This window comes from Cryptotermes secundus, unplaced genomic scaffold (assembly GCF_002891405.2).
Source record: "Cryptotermes secundus unplaced genomic scaffold, Csec_1.0 scaffold2553, whole genome shotgun sequence".
NCBI classification, from domain to species: Eukaryota; Metazoa; Arthropoda; class Insecta; order Blattodea; family Kalotermitidae; genus Cryptotermes; species Cryptotermes secundus.
Window position 1 is genome coordinate 219,078 of NW_019745135.1, and position 17,688 is coordinate 236,765.

General features: G+C 38.6%; 1 protein-coding gene across 7 annotated transcripts in view; it reads right to left on the minus strand.

Annotated features, from left to right (window-relative positions):
- The window catches only part of LOC111875073 (coiled-coil domain-containing protein 142), a 42,844-nt gene that overhangs the window by 16,418 nt on the left and 8,738 nt on the right, over nucleotides 1–17,688 (minus strand). For 5 of the 7 annotated variants that reach the window (XR_002844666.1, XM_023871122.2, XM_023871121.2 and 2 more), the window contains 8 exons: nucleotides 13,820–14,169; nucleotides 10,949–11,112; nucleotides 9,429–9,666; nucleotides 7,564–7,696; nucleotides 6,862–7,013; nucleotides 4,096–4,334; nucleotides 2,666–2,854; nucleotides 350–495 (listed from right to left, as the gene is read on the minus strand). Coding sequence is in view for 6 of the 7 variants with exons in the window: in XM_023871122.2 (XP_023726890.1) it covers nucleotides 350–495; nucleotides 2,666–2,854; nucleotides 4,096–4,334; nucleotides 6,862–7,013; nucleotides 7,564–7,696; nucleotides 9,429–9,666; nucleotides 10,949–11,112; nucleotides 13,820–13,950 (1,392 nt within the window). In the remaining variant the exon portion in view is untranslated. Of the gene's footprint in view, nucleotides 1–349; nucleotides 496–2,665; nucleotides 2,855–4,095; nucleotides 4,335–6,861; nucleotides 7,014–7,563; nucleotides 7,697–9,428; nucleotides 9,667–10,948; nucleotides 11,113–13,819; nucleotides 14,170–15,818; nucleotides 15,929–16,616; nucleotides 16,974–17,688 lie in introns of those variants that run through there. The other 2 variants (XM_023871124.2, XM_033755713.1) reach the window with 2 other exon arrangements.

Here is a 17,688-nt window from a genome sequence, read left to right on the forward strand (position 1 = left end):
ACACTGGAAGGCATCAGCACTGTAAGCAAATATCTCACAAAGTTTGATGTCAATGGTACTCCAATGGCTGTCCACAGTAGCACTGAGAATGAGGTTCGGAGGGTTCAACAGAAGGTGAAGCAGCACCCACCTACTTTAATGAACAAGTAGAAGAAGAAAAAAGGTTCAAGGTAATATAGTAAATACAGAATCATTGTATTAATTTAGTGTACTTAATTTCAAAAGCCACATAAATTTTAATTTCTTTGATTTTCTATACATTCAAAATGGTCCCTTCAGAAATATCTTTTTCATTTTGTGTTGTAATTTTTTATTTACAGTTTCTTTGATGTTATTCCATGTTAGTTACCTTCTCTTTGTCTGCACTGTAAGCAAACTTGTGTCCCTGCACCAAAGTCTGTCTGAACAGCTGGTCCCATAAGGTAGTAGTAACATGACACCCTAAACCATCCGCCAGGCTGTGCACTGCTGGCACCACAAGTTCTGGCACCACACCTAGAATCCAGACATGTAATTTAGGCCTAAGTAAAAAATAAGTCATGCTGTATGTAAATATGTGGTTCCTCACGGATTTGTGTTTGCGTATATCAGTTACAAAAACCAGAGATGCATTATGTCCCAAATTCAGATGGGTGAGCATGTTACAATGTAGGTATTACTTTCTCCTTATATAATAATTTTCAAAAACAAATGGTACAGTTCAATTTTTATCATACTGAGTCATTTAATTTTAATAAGAAATAAACAGTACTTCAATGAAAATTGTGTGCTATCTCACTGCGGCATAGACTCAAGAGGGGGAGGTCTGCAGCTTTGAGTATGTGTTTTTTCTACTTCTTTTTCACCTTCTGCTTCTTGTATTCACTGATTAAATAACTTAATGCATATACCAAATTCATATATCAGCCTAAGTCAAATTTCCAGCAACACTTTGGACTTTTGCTTATTCTTTATTGTTTGTTTGCAATTTTATGTTACCTTCACTACGTCTTCACTCATTCTATCCGTGTCTCTTCCAGTATGTAGTGAGATTTTCAATTTTGACCATTTATTCAAGTGCTTCAGTACTTCTTCTTGTGCCTAACAACATATATTTAGCTAGAGGTCTGCATGTTTTCATTCCTGCCAGTTCTGCACTCCCTCTGTTTCTGTGATCAAAATCCATGTGGCACTGTTAACACATTGTATGTCCATCTAATGCAGAGGTTAAGAATATGCGAGTCCCACTTCCATTCTACCTGTCTTTATGGTGAAATGCTTAGTAAATTTACCTATACATTGAAGGGACATAACATTTTCAACAGATAACTATATGTCAAACGTATGAGGTCTGACAATAAAGTTCGTGAAATCACCACCGTGTGCTTGCCATTGCAGCAGTGGACAGAAACCTCAGTATGGTCTGATGACAATAGCATATCAGCGTTTCACAGCTGTGTTGTTGTTGATCTATGACAGTCTCTTTCTGAGTGGCATCTATTATTGTCTGAGTGTATTTTCATGTGCCATCGTGGGAATGAGCTTGAATTAAATTTCTTGTTAAACTTGGCAAGAGTGGAAGCAAAATCAGAGAGATGTTAGTGCAAGTTTATGGGGATACTGCTATGAAGAATTCAGCAATTTACAAGTCTGTGACACGTTTTTCTGAGGGAATAGAAAGTGTCACTAATGAAGAGAGATCAGGACGGCCAGCAATGAGCAGAACTGAAGAAAACATTGCAAAAGTTCATCAAATTGTGCGTGAAAATCATCAGCTGACTGTCAGGAGCATAGCAGAGCAACCAAACATTGACAGCAAAACAGTTAGGAAAATATTAACTGAAGATCTTGACATGAGGAAGGTGTGTACAAAAATGGTCCAAAAGGAGTTCGCCGAAGAACAAAAGCAAAGAAGAGTTGACATTTGCCAAGACATTTTGGAGAGGCAAGATGACACTATGGGCCATGCCATCACAGGTGATGAAATATGGGTCTGTCAATACGACTCTGAAATGAAGCTGCAAACTGCACAATGGAAGACTGTCAATTCTCCATGACCAAAAAATTTCATCAGTCCAAATCAAATAAAAAAATGTTGATAACTTTTTTTGATATTAGAGGGATTGTTGATTATGGGTCTGTACTAACCTGACAAACAGTCAACCAAGTTTACTATTTGGAAGTACTGAAAAGGTTGTGTGAAAAAGTTAGATGGAAATGACCAGAACTTTTTGCCAACAACTCGTGGATCTTGCATCACGACAATGCACCTGCTCACATGGCAATGCCTGTGAGGGAGTTTTTAGCTAGTAAACAAATAACTGTGCTGGTACACTCTCCCTGTTCACCGGTAGTCCCCAATGACTTTTTCTGTTCCCAAAGATTAAGGATATGTTGAAAGGAAAGCATTTTGATGGCAATGATGATATCAGGAGTAATATGACGGCAGCTCTGAAGGCTATTCCAAAAAACCAGTTCCAAAATTGTTTTGAACGGTGAAGTATGCACTGGCATTGGTGCATAGTTTCCCAAGGGGAGTACTCTGAAGGCAACCTACAGTGATATCAGCAATTAGATATGTAGCACTTTTACCGTGATGAGTTCGCTAACTTTATTGTCATACCATGTATTACACAGAAAATGTCAACATGAAATTAAATATTATCATATTAGAAGATTAACTAACCAGAAGATACGACTGAACGCAGCCATTCACAAAGCAGCTGGCAACTCTCAGGAGGCAGGGTGCCAATAAGAGGCCCATCTCTCCACCACAGCAGTACATGTTCAGAGAAGGCTCCCACCTCACCCCAGAGGACCTGCTGATAGTATTCTATCACTTTTGTTCGAACCTGCTTCGAAACACGGGGCATACCTGCAACAGTTCAGCTTTGTAAATCTCCTCTGAAGCAAGAGCTCAGGTTTTCACAGCAGTGATTATAAAGGGTTCTGTCTTCAAGGATATAATTCAATGTAATCTGTTAAAAATCAATTGGTGTTTTGAATGAGTATGTCTCCTCCATCTTCAGAGCTGAAGTAGTCAAGCAAGAATCCAGCTGGAAGCAGGTAGCAGTTTCAACAAGCTACATGGCATTACTTCTCAGATGACAGAACTCTCCACCTCAATAAATCATATAGTTGAACATTTTTGAGGTAAATATTACTTGAATTCATAGTTTAACCCTTACAGTGTCAATAACGGCTAGACTTACAGTAAACATAGGGCCGGGCCATAGTTCAAGCGGTTAGTCGCAGGCTTCCCACCGTGGCGGCCCGGGTTCGATCCTGGGTCTGGTCAAGTGGGATTTGTGGTGGACAAAGTGGCACTGGGGCAGGTTTTCTCCGAGTACTTTGGTTTCCCCTGCCAATCTTCATTCCACCAATTGCTCCATGATCACCCTCACCTATTGTCTGGGGCTGGTACAATAGGCCAGAAGTGGCCGCAGTACAAGGGACTTAGTCCCACACCACTAACAATAAAAAAAAATAACCTCAAAGTTTAACCCCATCTCCATTGATAATTTTTAACGTGCAAAATGTTTCATGAATAACGCTGTACATTCATGAAAGAACTCAATCAAGGTTCTAGAAATAGTCACTCAATTGCCCGAAGTGAGTCACTGAATCGTGGCTGTAAATACAGAATAGTTGTATGAAGCATGCTTCCAGTAGGATTTGAGGTTTTCACAGAGGTGGTTATGAAGAGTACTATCTTCTGAGACATAATGCTGTGCAGCCTATTATACCCAAGAGGAAAGTATTCTTCAATAGTTCTAGTGTTTGGGCAAGAGGTTAAAATACTTATGGTGTATTTCTGGAGCCCTGATCAAAACACTAAATTATGCAGCCTTGTTTTACTAGGTCACTAATATCACTTATAAATTGGGAGCTAAATATATACTACATGTACTGAGAGTGTTGTGGTGTATAGATCGAGACACAAATCTGAGACCTTCCAAATACGAACCAACAGAGTTAATTTCTATGATAAACAGTATGGCTGTTAGAGTAACAAGTGTCATCACTGACAGTTGGGCTATTAAAATATTTTAAATATATAATTCAAAGACAATAAATACCCCCTGAAAACTCTTGAAGCATACTGAACATAAATACCAGAGGTGCGGGAAGGCTTGACACCACCTGACCCCAGAAGATGAGGTGCACTGTGCGCTGCTACACTCAGCAACACAGATACGTGTGCCTCCTCCTCTACCAACAGACGTTCGAGTTCTGGGCTACATGTACGCCGTGTCTGTAGAGTGGCAATTTCCTTCATTCCTACAGCTCCCACTCTCTCTACTGGGGGCAGCTCTGAGGTCACACAAGGTGGAGTCATGTGTTGAGTCAGAGCCCTGTAAAAATGTGAAACTTTGTATTATGAGATTAAATTTATCAATAACAGCAATTCACTCATAACATGAGTAAGACTGATGACACAATTCTGAATATAAATGAGGGAATTTAAGAGGGAACAAATGGGGGAAACAGGATTGACTGACTGATTATGACACTTATGAATATTATTTCAATACAGAGGTTATATGACTCAGTAACCTGACTGAAATTCAAACTGGGTGCCCAGCAAATTCATGATACACATAATGAGGAACTTCATGACATATGCAGATTACGGGGATTTAAATTGGCTGTCAAATAGCTTTAGTGGAGGAGAGAAAAAATAGTGACAATACTTGTCAAATAACTTCTTGGAGAAAGGCCACTGTAAGATCGAGAAAGAAATGACATGGTATAATTAACCTTCCAAGGCCAACAGCAAACATACCTGTGTCCATCTGGTATGCCTCCTGGGCCAACCTCAATTATACTTGCTCCCAGTCTGTTTTACCTTTTCTTCACACCAGAAATAAGTATGTTATATTAGATGCTCTTTGAATGTTTGAATTCTCATGCTCATACAAAGAGTGTCAGTTGAAACATGTAGCAAACCTTTCTTCCAGGCAAATTCAAAGGAATAATAAGAAAAAACAGTAAAATCTTATATAGTGACGACAAATCTGGCATGAAAAGTATGTCAGTGCTTGAAAGATGTAGAGGGAGAAAATGTGAGGATGAGAGGTAGCTAAAACTGGTTCAAGATCATGTGGTGGGGTTGAACCTTTGAGTTATACTGTCAAAGAGTATGACAATTTGGGGGAAACGCATAAGGAAAATCATACTGACCTGGAAGATATGTGAATTATGAACAGTGACAACAAAATAGCTAAGCTGTTTACAGCCAGTAAGAGAGAGACACTTAAGAAAAAGAAGGGCCACTAAAAGAGGTGCAATTATAAATGCACTTCCTTTAATCTCTTCTACTTTTTCTTAAATAATATTACACCAAATAATAACAAACACTTCTGATTTTACAGTACTGAAAGTAATAATATACAGTTCATACATTAAATGGTTGAGACATATATATATATATATAGGCCTCACACAAAAAAAAAGATTTTCATAACAGTTCTCAAAGTGGTCAGGTGACACACTACTCGAGGTGAAAACATTTCAGCTGTATAATAATACTGGCCAAAAATATTTTTAAAAAATGTAAATGCTTTTCAGTTTTAATTTACTTTGACTGTGTGCCATCACACCACTATTCAATCCAGACAAGATTATAAAATGACGGATTCAACAGCACTTAACCATAATTCAAACTGGAAAGAGACAGAACTGTCATTTATAACAGTGAACACATGTCACATCCACCACAGGTAACACTCCTGAGTAGTCATATAGCTTTGTATGTCAGAAATAAATATTCTGATCCCTAACAACATTTCTGAGAACTTTTTTGATGCAGCTTATATATGGAATGGAAAATGAAAATATATACAAAAAAGAATGGCAAGTTGTTACAGTCTATAGTGTTCTGAATAATATTATATTTATTATATTTAAGCATCCTGTTGCACTCTACACAATAAATGGTACAAACTCCATCCCAAGTGCAAACAATATATTGTTTGCACTTGGGACGGAGTTTGTATCATTTATCGTTCTGAATAACTCTGAAGTGAATAGTGTGGAAGTCAACACATATTCCATCTCCAGCAACATAGCAGCGTTAGTCCTGCTGGCATTGTGGGGCTTCCATAGGCTGCCCCTAATGAAACAGAATTCTTCTACAGTTTGTAATGCCACTTCACAAAGGGGAGTGTTTCCAGAAATATCACACCCTCAAGCACTTCCCCCTCGTTGGTGTCTCCACCTTATCGTGGTGAGGGGGTTTGAGTATGCCAAGGACCCTGAGAGCTATACCAGCGGTAGCGTAGCTACTGGCAGGGCCTCCCTTGCTGGACAGGTCAAAGGGTAGGCATCAGACGAAGAGAGACACCAAAAACCAAAAACTGATGCCGGAAGCAGCGTCATCAGCAGCGACTTGAAGCACAGAACAAATGATGCTCGAGATGGTTCAAGTTCGTATAGCAACAGGCGTGACCAGAGTGGTTTGAACGGCTGTTGTACTGCGATGTGGAAAGCAAATGGAAAAACTACCACATTATCACTTTTCCTGGACAGTCTCTTTCCAAAAACAGAAGATCACATTAAGTGGAGGAACTGTTTTGGAAGAGACTGTGGACCTGTCATCTGACAGTTACTGATCAATCAATCAATCAAGCACTTCTAGGAGCACTGGTAAGTGTTCTCCAAAAATTTTAGTTCATAAAATTAATTAGGAGATTTTATATTAATTTTTAAAGTGAACAGTGTACAAGTTAGGGTAGTAGGTATAAAAATGCCGGTCACCAGGGTGATTTAAATATTTAAATCGCCGGTCCGCAAAGTATTAAGAACACATTAGACCACTTTCTTTAATAACAAGAATGAACTACTGTGCTAGATTCTAGGTTTTACAGTAGCACAACCTACTCATATATTTCAATGCTAGAGTTGGAGTTATCTGGAGTAGTCATTCCATTGCAATCCATGACAGAAATATGTGTGTCTGTAGGCTTGTATATGTCCAGAAGGCTATTCACCAGAGAGTGGCAGCAGTTTTCTGCATGGCTCTGTGCCAGTACCTGCATAAAGTATACAAAAACAAGGATTATTTTATGGGCAAATGTATAAGCTATAATAGTGAGGTCCATTATGAAAAATTAGTATAAGAATAAATTTGGAATATGCTCATCATTCAATTCACTCAAATACCTTTAATCATTCCGCATATTTCAAAATATTCTACACATCATCATAGCATATATCCATTAAAAGTTTTACTCTAATTCTTACGAATTCACAAAATTCGTTTACAGTTAAAATACAATAACCATTTCAAAAGAAACTTAACTATATATTTTAAAACCTAATGTTAACAGTTTTCACTTCAACATGTTATTGAAAATGTCTTTAAATTCTTTTTCTACAAAATAAATTTTCAATCTTCCCATCCATCTATGTCCTTGTAACCCAAATTATCTCCTCCTATGAATTTTTTACTTCTTTCATGTGTAACACATGTATCCAAATTCTTCCTCTTTCATTTCCAGACTTTATCTTTTCTGGTATAAAATAATTAAATGATCTGCCAATCACAATCTGACTAAGGCTGAGCAATCAGTACCCTTTTACCTGAATAATCTTTGTGACTGAGAGCTTTCGCAGAGGATGTTGCAAGATTGGGCATGTATTACGGCAGAAGGTGGCAACACCCTTGTTATCCTGAGCACCAAGAGCCAGGACTTCATTGTACAAGCTCGATAATCTGTATGAAGAAGAGACGAAGGAAAGATGGTTTTCAGAAGAACAATCAAGGAAGTAAAACACTATATTTAATTTCATAGAATGAAAGAATACAGGAAGAAAACAACTATTGTACTGTGTATGTTGTTAAGACTAGTGCCTGTATTTATGGCATATTCAGCCCTGCTAGCCTCTGCTTAGGTAACAGTGAAGAATCCATTTCTGAGGTGCCTATGAGGCAGACCAAGCTACCCACAATGGTAGAATGTTGACTAGGATGTGGCTAGTAGATTAGACTTAAAGTTTAATATGGATTACGAACCATAATGGGGGTCGGGTATACCTACTTTCATACGGTTTCACTTCTATCTCAAGTGATGGGTTCTGTGTTCTGTATTTGCATGGCAGGTACAACTTAAAGTAACCCCAAGCACTCAGATCACCACTGGGTAATGTCAAGGCCAATTCTGCATTAAATTCACACCTTTTCATAGGAAGTAAAATGGTGCCTGTACTTACATGTGACAAGTAAGCAAGAACACTTAAACTTGTACTCCATAATTCCACCAATCAGTAATATCAAAAATGCAGTGCCTCTAACTAAGCCTCTCCTGTCCTCACCTTCCCATGGTGCACCCTGTTCTCAATGATGAGGCTCTGGCAACAACTTTACAACTTTAAATTGTCATATATGCACAGTGGAGCAAGAATAGAGCAGCCAGTATAGCAACTGGCTATGGGCTGGACAGCTGAGGGGTTGGATTTCAAGTTCCGTTACAGGCAATATTTTTTTCCTCTCCACGTATTCCTGACGTCCTATCAAATGGGTACTGGCTGCTCCTTCTCTGAGGATAAAGCAGCCAGCCCATGAAGCTGACCACTCATCTCTAACCAGTAACGAGGTCAAGAATATATGGGTCTACGGCTACTTCCGTAAACATTTTCATGGCACAGTGCTTAATTAGTTAAGCACAGGGACAAGTTTACCTTTTACATGTGCAATTCACTTTCTATAAAACCCCAGTTTATATTAGTGTTTTATTCATCTACACTACAAACTGGGAATTTGACATGACAAGTGGAGCAAAATTTATTGCACTTGTATATACATACAAGTGAATGGAGAGTAAGCAATCAGTTCTACCCAGACTTCTTGTACTTCTTGCTGTGCTGCAATATATTGCACCAACATCCATGTTATATAGAGAATCGTGATTTGCAAATGGTACACAACACTTTCCCTACTTGTTGATCTTCCTTTAAAAGTAGGAATTCAGTTTTTAAATTTTCAGTAAAAACAAATTTCTATCTGTTATTCTGATATTTCTTTTAGCAGTACATACATAAAAATTAACAGGTTCTTGCAATAACCACATACCTCAACTACCAGACTGGCAATACAACATGCAACACTGCACTGCCACAATGCCTAGAGCAGCGCACATGCAGATCACAAATGCACAAGTGTCACTTATGAAATTGGAGTGTGAAATAAAATGTTTCTGTAACTTCTAAATAAAACTGTTGGAAGAAACAGGACTATTTGGAATTATGTTTAATCTCTGTCATGATAATGGGATGATCCTCCTAGAAACTGGACTTCTGGTCACCTCACACTAACCTAACAGAGATTCATATCACATACATCACAAATACAATCTCATGTGTTCCAGTTACATCAAGCTGCTTGGCAAGATAGTAGTAAATAAATGAACAAATAAAGGAACATTCTATTCTAAATTTCTTAATCCAACCTGAACAAATTTTCCAGTGTGCAGTGATTATGGTTTTGCTCAGCAATTTTGTTACACCTGGTCAGAATCTCTGTCACTGTATGGTAAGTAAGATACGCCAAAGTAAGTCGGTCCTTCCACAGGATATCTCTCCACCAACTTGTCTTGAATCTGAACAGAGGACTTTTGTCCTTCTTGCCAGGTATAGGAGCAGTGTTCACTGCTTTGTAGCTTCCTAGAGAGGATGAGTCCACACTACCTGCAGTCACAGAACACACATACACACATATGTATACACAATAAATTATTGTTCACTGCATTAACAAACACCTCTTCAAAAGATAGTGGTCCTAACACAAGCATCTTGCTCCTGCCGACAGCCTGGCTACTGGGTTACTTGAAGAATGCTGTTTCACCTTCACAGACTGCATAGTATTCAGTGAGATGGTAAGATCATGAGTGGTCACACGGTAATGATTTGTAAGATTGTAATAACTTACCTGAATAGACTATACTAGTATTCACCTGGAAATACTGAGAGAAGCCATTATAAACTTCAATTATAAGAGAGAAGTTTTTTAGTCTTATTTAACTTCACTGGGGATAAAAACAAAAAACAGTTCACAATGTAACCGATTACTAGTGGACTTGAATGTGTGAGGCCCTGGAGGGGAGGTGCCTGCGTGGCGATAGCACGGCATTATTTCGTATGTGCAGTTTTGTAGCTGGAGAATGGACGGTGGATCCCCGGATTGATGTGGGGAATGGTGTCATCTAGGGTGTGGTGCTGGGAAGGCCCGTAGGTCTGTTAGTGTCGCCAAGCCAGTGGTAGGCAAGAGTTGATAAGATACACTCCTCGTGAGTGGAGGCACTGGCCTTTTCCTCATAGAATCGCCTTTGTAGGCGAGACAGTGTCAATGTTAACTACTATAAATAGTGAGTGATGTATAATTGTAAATGATAGATTAGTGATTGTGACAAAGAATAAGTAAATTAAACCTAAGGTTGTAAAGCCAAGGGTTCGTTGTGTTGAAGTTTCTTCGAAGAAAGACCTGTTATCGACCTGAGAAAAAGATCCATGCCTACCATTATCCTAAATCCAACCTGGTTACTTCTGTACCCAAATCGCAAGGAAGATTATCTAAAGGTAACAGAGTTTGAGGAAGGGTAAAGGTGGGCGGAGCGGCAAGCAGGAGTAGCCGTGGCAACTACGAGGAGGAAAGGAGCGGCCGGAGCAACGATGAGCAAAGAAGAGAAAGGGACGGTTGTAACAAATCACACAGTGATATATAATGGACACCGGTATAAGAAATTCAACTGTTCACTTCAAGATAAAAATGTCTTGTAAACTTAGATTCTGACCACACCACATTATAACATGTCAGTGTCTTGTAAAATAATGGTATCATCATAAATGTCATATGTAAAAGCTCTGCTAGCATTTGGAACCAGTTTCAACTCAGATTACTCTAGTATCATTGGTGGCATTTACAATATTTTATCAACTTAAGAGAGTATAACAAGATTTGAAACATACTTACTGGTGGTATGCATAACAGACTTCATGTCTGATGGCATCTCATGCAGAGACAAGCTTTTAAAAGACTCGACTACTGATTGCATTGCATCTGTAGTGTAACTCAAGTTCTCAAGATCCACTATCTCATTTTCTGCTTCCTTATTCTGACTCCCTTTCAAAGCATTCCTAATATTGACAAAGAAAAGAGTGTTGATAGCAGCTGTCACCATTACAAATTTGTACCATCTACTACATAAGAAACCTATTTTTCTCTCTCTAGAATCTTACTGAAAAATTCGGAGCAAAATATTCCATGTTTCAATTATGATTTTACTTTTTAATTTGTAGCAAGAAACTCTTTATAAACTTTCTACCGTACAATTCACTAAAATTTTTCCACTACTTCCAAGATGAATTTCTTCCATATAGTTCCACATCCTTCTGGTACTCACGTACTTTACCATGGCATATTCTAGAGAATAATTTAAAAAACAACCGAGACAAAATCTAACAACTTTTCAGGGTATTATAAATTCAATAACTGTATTTGCTATTGCACAGTACACACCCTCTCAAAGTAACCTCTAAAATTATTCTGCATCTTTTTTTAGGTTTGTGATGTTAATGCAGAAAATTCCTGAAATAGTAGAAGTCAGAAAGATTGATTCTTTCTATGTGCATCAGCATGCTATGACAGATGTGATGGCATGCAATTGACGTAACTAACTAAACTGCATGGAACTGAGTTCTTCTTGAGAAGCCAACAGTCACTTAGCCACTCTGGAAATTCCCAATATTTTAAGGAATCCCAAGGTTCAATACTGTGTTCACAAGAGCCTGCCACTGGTCTCTACCCTGAGCCAGATGAGTCCAGTCCATCCTTCCCCCCAAATACTATTTCATTAATATCCATTTGAATATTAACCTGCATGCATTCCTCCACTTTCCATGCAGGCAACTGACATGGGACACAAAATTGTATAATGTTGAGTTAATAATGAAATAAATAAAAATATTTGTTAGCGGTAATTTAAGAAGGGCTAATTTCTCAGAAATATTTCTCGTGCTGTAGTGCTGAGTGTTTCTATTGTAATAAGAGTAAATATTAATATGTGATATATACAGTCACATAAACAAATAAAACACCAAAATACCAAAAATGTTCTTCCTAAATATTTCCTTCTGAAATCTCAATAATCACAATTTATGATGGCAAACATTTCTCCTTATAACACACAAAAGCAAACATATCAGAATGTAATTCCATACTCAGCATGTCAGTGTCATAACCCAGAATATCACAACTGCAGAGAAATGATCATATTAATCTTTTCAGTGGAAGTCATCAAAGACCTAAAATATGCATGCACGTAGCCCCCCCCCCAACACACACACACACACACAAAAAGCTATTTTAACTATTACAGTGTACTTAATTTTATACACTTGAACTTCTCGGTACAAAACTTTTGATCCTACCACCAAGGGCAACTTTGTGTAGCAATATAAAGAATGACTGATACTCAACATATATGAGTATGTTAGAACATTTAATCAACGTTGACACTTCATGCGTATCTGTTACAGTCAATTTGATCAATGTTGGTATTATAAGAAATGAGATAATTTAATGGTGAAACTAGAAGGGACAACATAAGATGTAATGTTTCAAGAGATACAAGGGGGTACCCAAAAGAAACCGAACTTATTTTTTTTAACTTATTTATTCAAATTTTAAGCACAAACCTTCAATCCCCTTCAAAGTACTCTCCACTTACACTGATACACTTACTTGTCTAGTCTTTTATTCCATTTTTCAAAACATTGTCTAAATTCATCTTTTGAGATGCTTGACAGCGCCTCTGTCATTTTTTCCTTTCATGTCTCTTTTCATTCGAGGAAACCAAAAAAAAGTCGCACAGGGCAAGGTTGGGTGAGTATGGAGGGTGAGGAACAGGGGTCATACCATTTTTGGTCAAGAATTGTCGTACAGACAGGGCTGTGTGAGCAGGGGCATTGTCATGATGGAAAAACCAGTCACCCGACTGCCACAAATCTGGCCACTGAGCTCCAAGTCACTCCCGACAGCTCCACAATTTCTTCAATGGTCCGTCGTCGATCTTCCTTGATGATTTCACGAATTTTTTCAACATTTTCATGTGTTCGGGCCGTGGAAGGACGACCAGAACGAGGTTTGTCATCAATTGACATTTCACCATTTTTGAAATGGGAAAATCACTCAAACACTTGAGTTTTCCCCATAGCATCGTCCTTGTACGCCGTTTTTAACATTTCAAGAGTTTCTGTTCCACTTTTCCCGAGCAAAAAGCAGAATTTCACCGCCGCACGCTGTTCACGAAAATCAGCCATTGCAAAAACGATGATCACACAAAACAGTTGTCACTATAAACTCTGCCGAAACTAGTCCTTACCTTCTGAAGCATCAGTAGTCGGCTTATCGACTCAGGAATGTTAGCTCTATGCGCTCATAGCGGCAAAATGCGGTACTACAAAAGCTCTGCCCACAAAAAAAATAGTTCGGTTTCTTTTGGGTACCCCATCGTATGTGCAACATTCAGTCAGTATAAGAATGGATGACAAAGAGAGAAGATTGGGAGATGCATGAGGTTATATGGAACCTATGGGATTCTCAAGATAATTTCAAGACAGATCTTTTAAAGAATTATAAGTGTTGGATACTGAAAGAAAAAATTGACTATGGAGAAAAAGATAAATTAGGAAGGATGAGAATGAGGAGACAGATTTCCATTCAAATATTTATGGCAAAATTTGAAAATGTGTCACTGACAATAACCACACCACACATTTGGAATTGTGTCAGACCCTGTATTTTCCAACAAGGCTATTGTATTCAGCTTTAATATACATGTACCTATGCAGTGATAGAAGAATATCACGCAGTTTCCCTGACAGGAGAACTGAATGATAGTGCAGATCTTGGCAATCATGGTAGAATATTTGTGTCTTCTCGCTTTCCACCTCCAGCCACTCCCCTTCGAACATGGTAAGGTTTTTCCATTTGTGACTCACAGATCAACTGATGTCTGCTACCAGTAACAGCTACATAATGCTTGCTTCTTGATGATTATAATTCCACCTTTGGTCATACTATTTACATTGGCCTTTTGAAGTATAGATGTTTGTGTTAGGCACACACAACTCTTCCTCTTCCGCTCCAGAATTCTGATTACAGGACTGCCTTGACAACAGGGGAAAATGTAACTGCAACACAATATAAGAATAACACTAAATACTTTTTTCTCAGTTAATTTAAAGGACAACAACAAATTCTCAAATATATGATTACAGTGTAACTGCTGTGCTATCAAATTCCAGAATGAGGAAGGGTGGAGACGAAAGGAGCAGGATAACTTAGCTCTGTTATCACAATACAGTAGTCTTGCCCAAGATTCTAGAACTCAGAAATGGAAATATTTAGATCGTAAAGAAGAAAATTACTGATTTAAATTACTTCAGTTTTCAACCGTAAAGGTCAGCAGATAGCTAGGTAAGCATCTGGAAGGAGACTGTGATGGGCTATTTGATGATACTATCCTGACATTTGCCTAAATGAAATCTGGAAAAATAACATAAAAGCTTGATCAGTTTAACCAGTAACCAGGCCAAGACTCAAAACTAGCACCTCCTGAATACAAGTATAGAGCAATACTGTTACACCAGACTGCTCATATGGGAAAAATCCCCCCCTCCAATAAAAAAAAATATAAGTTCTATGGTCATAAAGCTTTCGAAATTGCAACCCTAATGATGGTAGTATTTAGTGTTACGATTTTTCAGATCCACCACTTGGCCCAGACACTGGCTATCCTGACTGAGGGTTTTCAAGGTTTTCTCTGCTTTTTCACCAAATTCGAAGCATGATACCGTTTCTCGTCCACTAGGCACGGACATTAATTCGACGGCCTGCGAAATATTCGCCTGATGGCAATCACTTTGATGACGATGAATTTCCTAGACATTTTCTGTCGCTGCGAACGATTGCCGTACGCACAGATTAAAGAATGCAAATGCAAGATTCAAGTACCGCTGTTGACAATATTATATTTAAGCATCCTGTTGCACTCTATACGATATATGATATAAACTCCGTCCTAAGCGCAACAATTTATTGTAGTTCTTTCGTCTTGTTTTCTTCTACACTACATGTTTCGGCCACAAACGGCCATCATCAGGTGTATACACTCACGTAGCTGTTACACTGCACTTAGTTTAAAATTTAAAACGCAGGTCTTCCCAATTGTTCCCTTCGTCGTTGCTAACAGAATCTACTTCGCTGATATTTGTCTGATTCGTACATTATCTTTGTTACCTACACACGTCAATTTTGACTTTCATGTACTGGCACTTTTAAATCTTCAGTTCCAATTTTAAAAATTCCTTTAAAATTTGTTCTCAATTTTAAATTCCCAGGGTTACTCGCCCTATGTCTATAGTACTGCAGCGGCTACTTCTTGTTTTCAGCACTGTACAAGTGTTATTCTGTGTAGGCTCCCTGTGTGCGAAGTAGAGTCTGTTAGCAACGACAAAGGGAACAATTGGGAAGACCTGTGTTTTAAATTTTAAACTAAGTGCAGTGTAACAGCTACGTGAGTGTATACACCTGATGATGGCCGTTTGCGGCCGAAACATGTAGTGTAAAACAAAGCAAGACGAAAAAACTACAATAAATTGTTGCACTTAGGACGGAGTTTATATCATATACCGCTGTTGGCACAAATGGCAAACCGCCAATCGTAATTATGCCCTCTCAGTGGCATTTATTCACAAAAGCTACGGTAGGACAAATACGCAGGATGTAAAACAAATTAAACACTGAAATAAGTGACTAACAGAAATCCTTCATGCCTTACTTGAGGTGTCTGTGTTGTGATGCAGTGTAGTCTCCAGAAATCGTAATTTGTAGGACCAGTTTCGAAGGTGCAACTCCTCATTTTACTCGTAGACTGCGGGTGTGTTACCACTAAAAAAAAGAAAACTCCGTGGCCTGTAGTCCGCAAGCGAACTATACGGACCGCCTTTGTGGTCTAGTTGTCAGAGTTCTTGGCTACAGATCCAGAGGTCCGAGTTTGATTCCCGGCGCTATCAGATTTTCTGAGAAGCAATGGTTCTGCAACGGGGTCCACTCAGCCCCGTGGGGATGACTGAGGAGCTATTTAAAGGAAATAAAGGCTCCGGTCTAGAAAACCGAAATTAACGGCCATGGTGATCCGTTGCGCTTACCACGCAACACCCTCTATCCGCTAAATTTGACACTAACTTCGCTGGCAAGCGGCGGTCGCTCGGTCGGTATAGTTACGTTACCACTTCTCTTTATACATGTTACTTCAGATATTATTGCCTAACTGGTGGACTGCATGTAATAATAATCGAAATAATTGTAATCAAGTTTCAGAACAATGGACTAGAAAAAGCAATACAGTGAAGCAGTTACACAAAAGTATCTAACTGATATTTACCTCGTAATGTCGAAACACGTCTTAAGTAACATTTATGGGCCTAGAAAAGTGATAAAGGAGCAGACCAACAGTCTACGAGTACGTTAAGATGTTACGCCTTCAAGACTGCCCTTGCAAATTAGATCGTTAACCACTGCAATAGGATGCTGAAACATAATATTAAGGTACAAGGTTACCGACTTTCAAAGGAACTTGCTGCTCCGTCTTCTGGCTCGAAGAGTATGCTTGCTGCTCTGTGTACCCTTCGACTCTGAAAATGTAGGCAGTACGTTCCTCTAGAACGCCGGCAAACTTCTACCAGGACACACGGTGTCACGTCGCAGAAAATTATTCCCTACATGGGTTCCTCGATGTCCGTTTTGTAGGATTTCGGAATATTATGGGTCTACAACTGTCGAGTTTACGAGATTCTGGAGGTTAGGAAAATTGTAGCCGTTGACGAGGTCCGCGTGTAAAAAGACTGTGTTGCATTCGTATAACTTGAAGGGAAATGTGACTAAAAAACGTGATATCCGCTTTCCTTCTTGCAACGAAATTCTAGTTTGCGGAGGCACTAGAAGACTGAGTCCCCCCCCCCTCACGGCTAACTTTCGAAGTTCGTTTTTAAAAACAAATCAAAATCCGGCCTTAGGTTTGTGTTTTTAATAAAAAAGAAACTGTGTATTACAAAAGACAGGTGGACACTGGTTAGTGTTTACTGAATGTTTTCCCTTTACTAAAATTAAGCTAAATCTTTCTGCATTGTCAACACTGAAATGTCGTTTCGCTATATGCCGGCAAAACGTTCTCAGATACATTTGCATATTTGTATTATTACCTACATAATTTTTTAAACTTCACGTAGTTTCATTCATAATAAACGATATGGATTAGCGATGAAACATTTAGATACTGAACAAAATGTTCTGGCTTCCATGTGTCTGTTATGAACATTTCTACTATTCAGCAATATTTTCTAAATTCTCAATCTCCTTCCTCCCCTCATTTATCCTTCTGCTCCGTTGTTAACGCGTGTCAGTCCAGAGTCCCATTAGTTAGCGCTATCAAAGAGATAAGTGATTATAATTAACATAATATACATTACATCCAAATTTATGTTTATATATATCGCGCGGCAGCCACATTATTGTTACACATTGTACAGAAAATTACCTTCATAAACTTAACGCGTCCTTCGTAGATTTATTGACACACAACTTTTATGGTCCTCGCAAATCGAACATGCATGCTGTTTTCCAAATGTTTGGGGCAGTCTTGTTTCTGA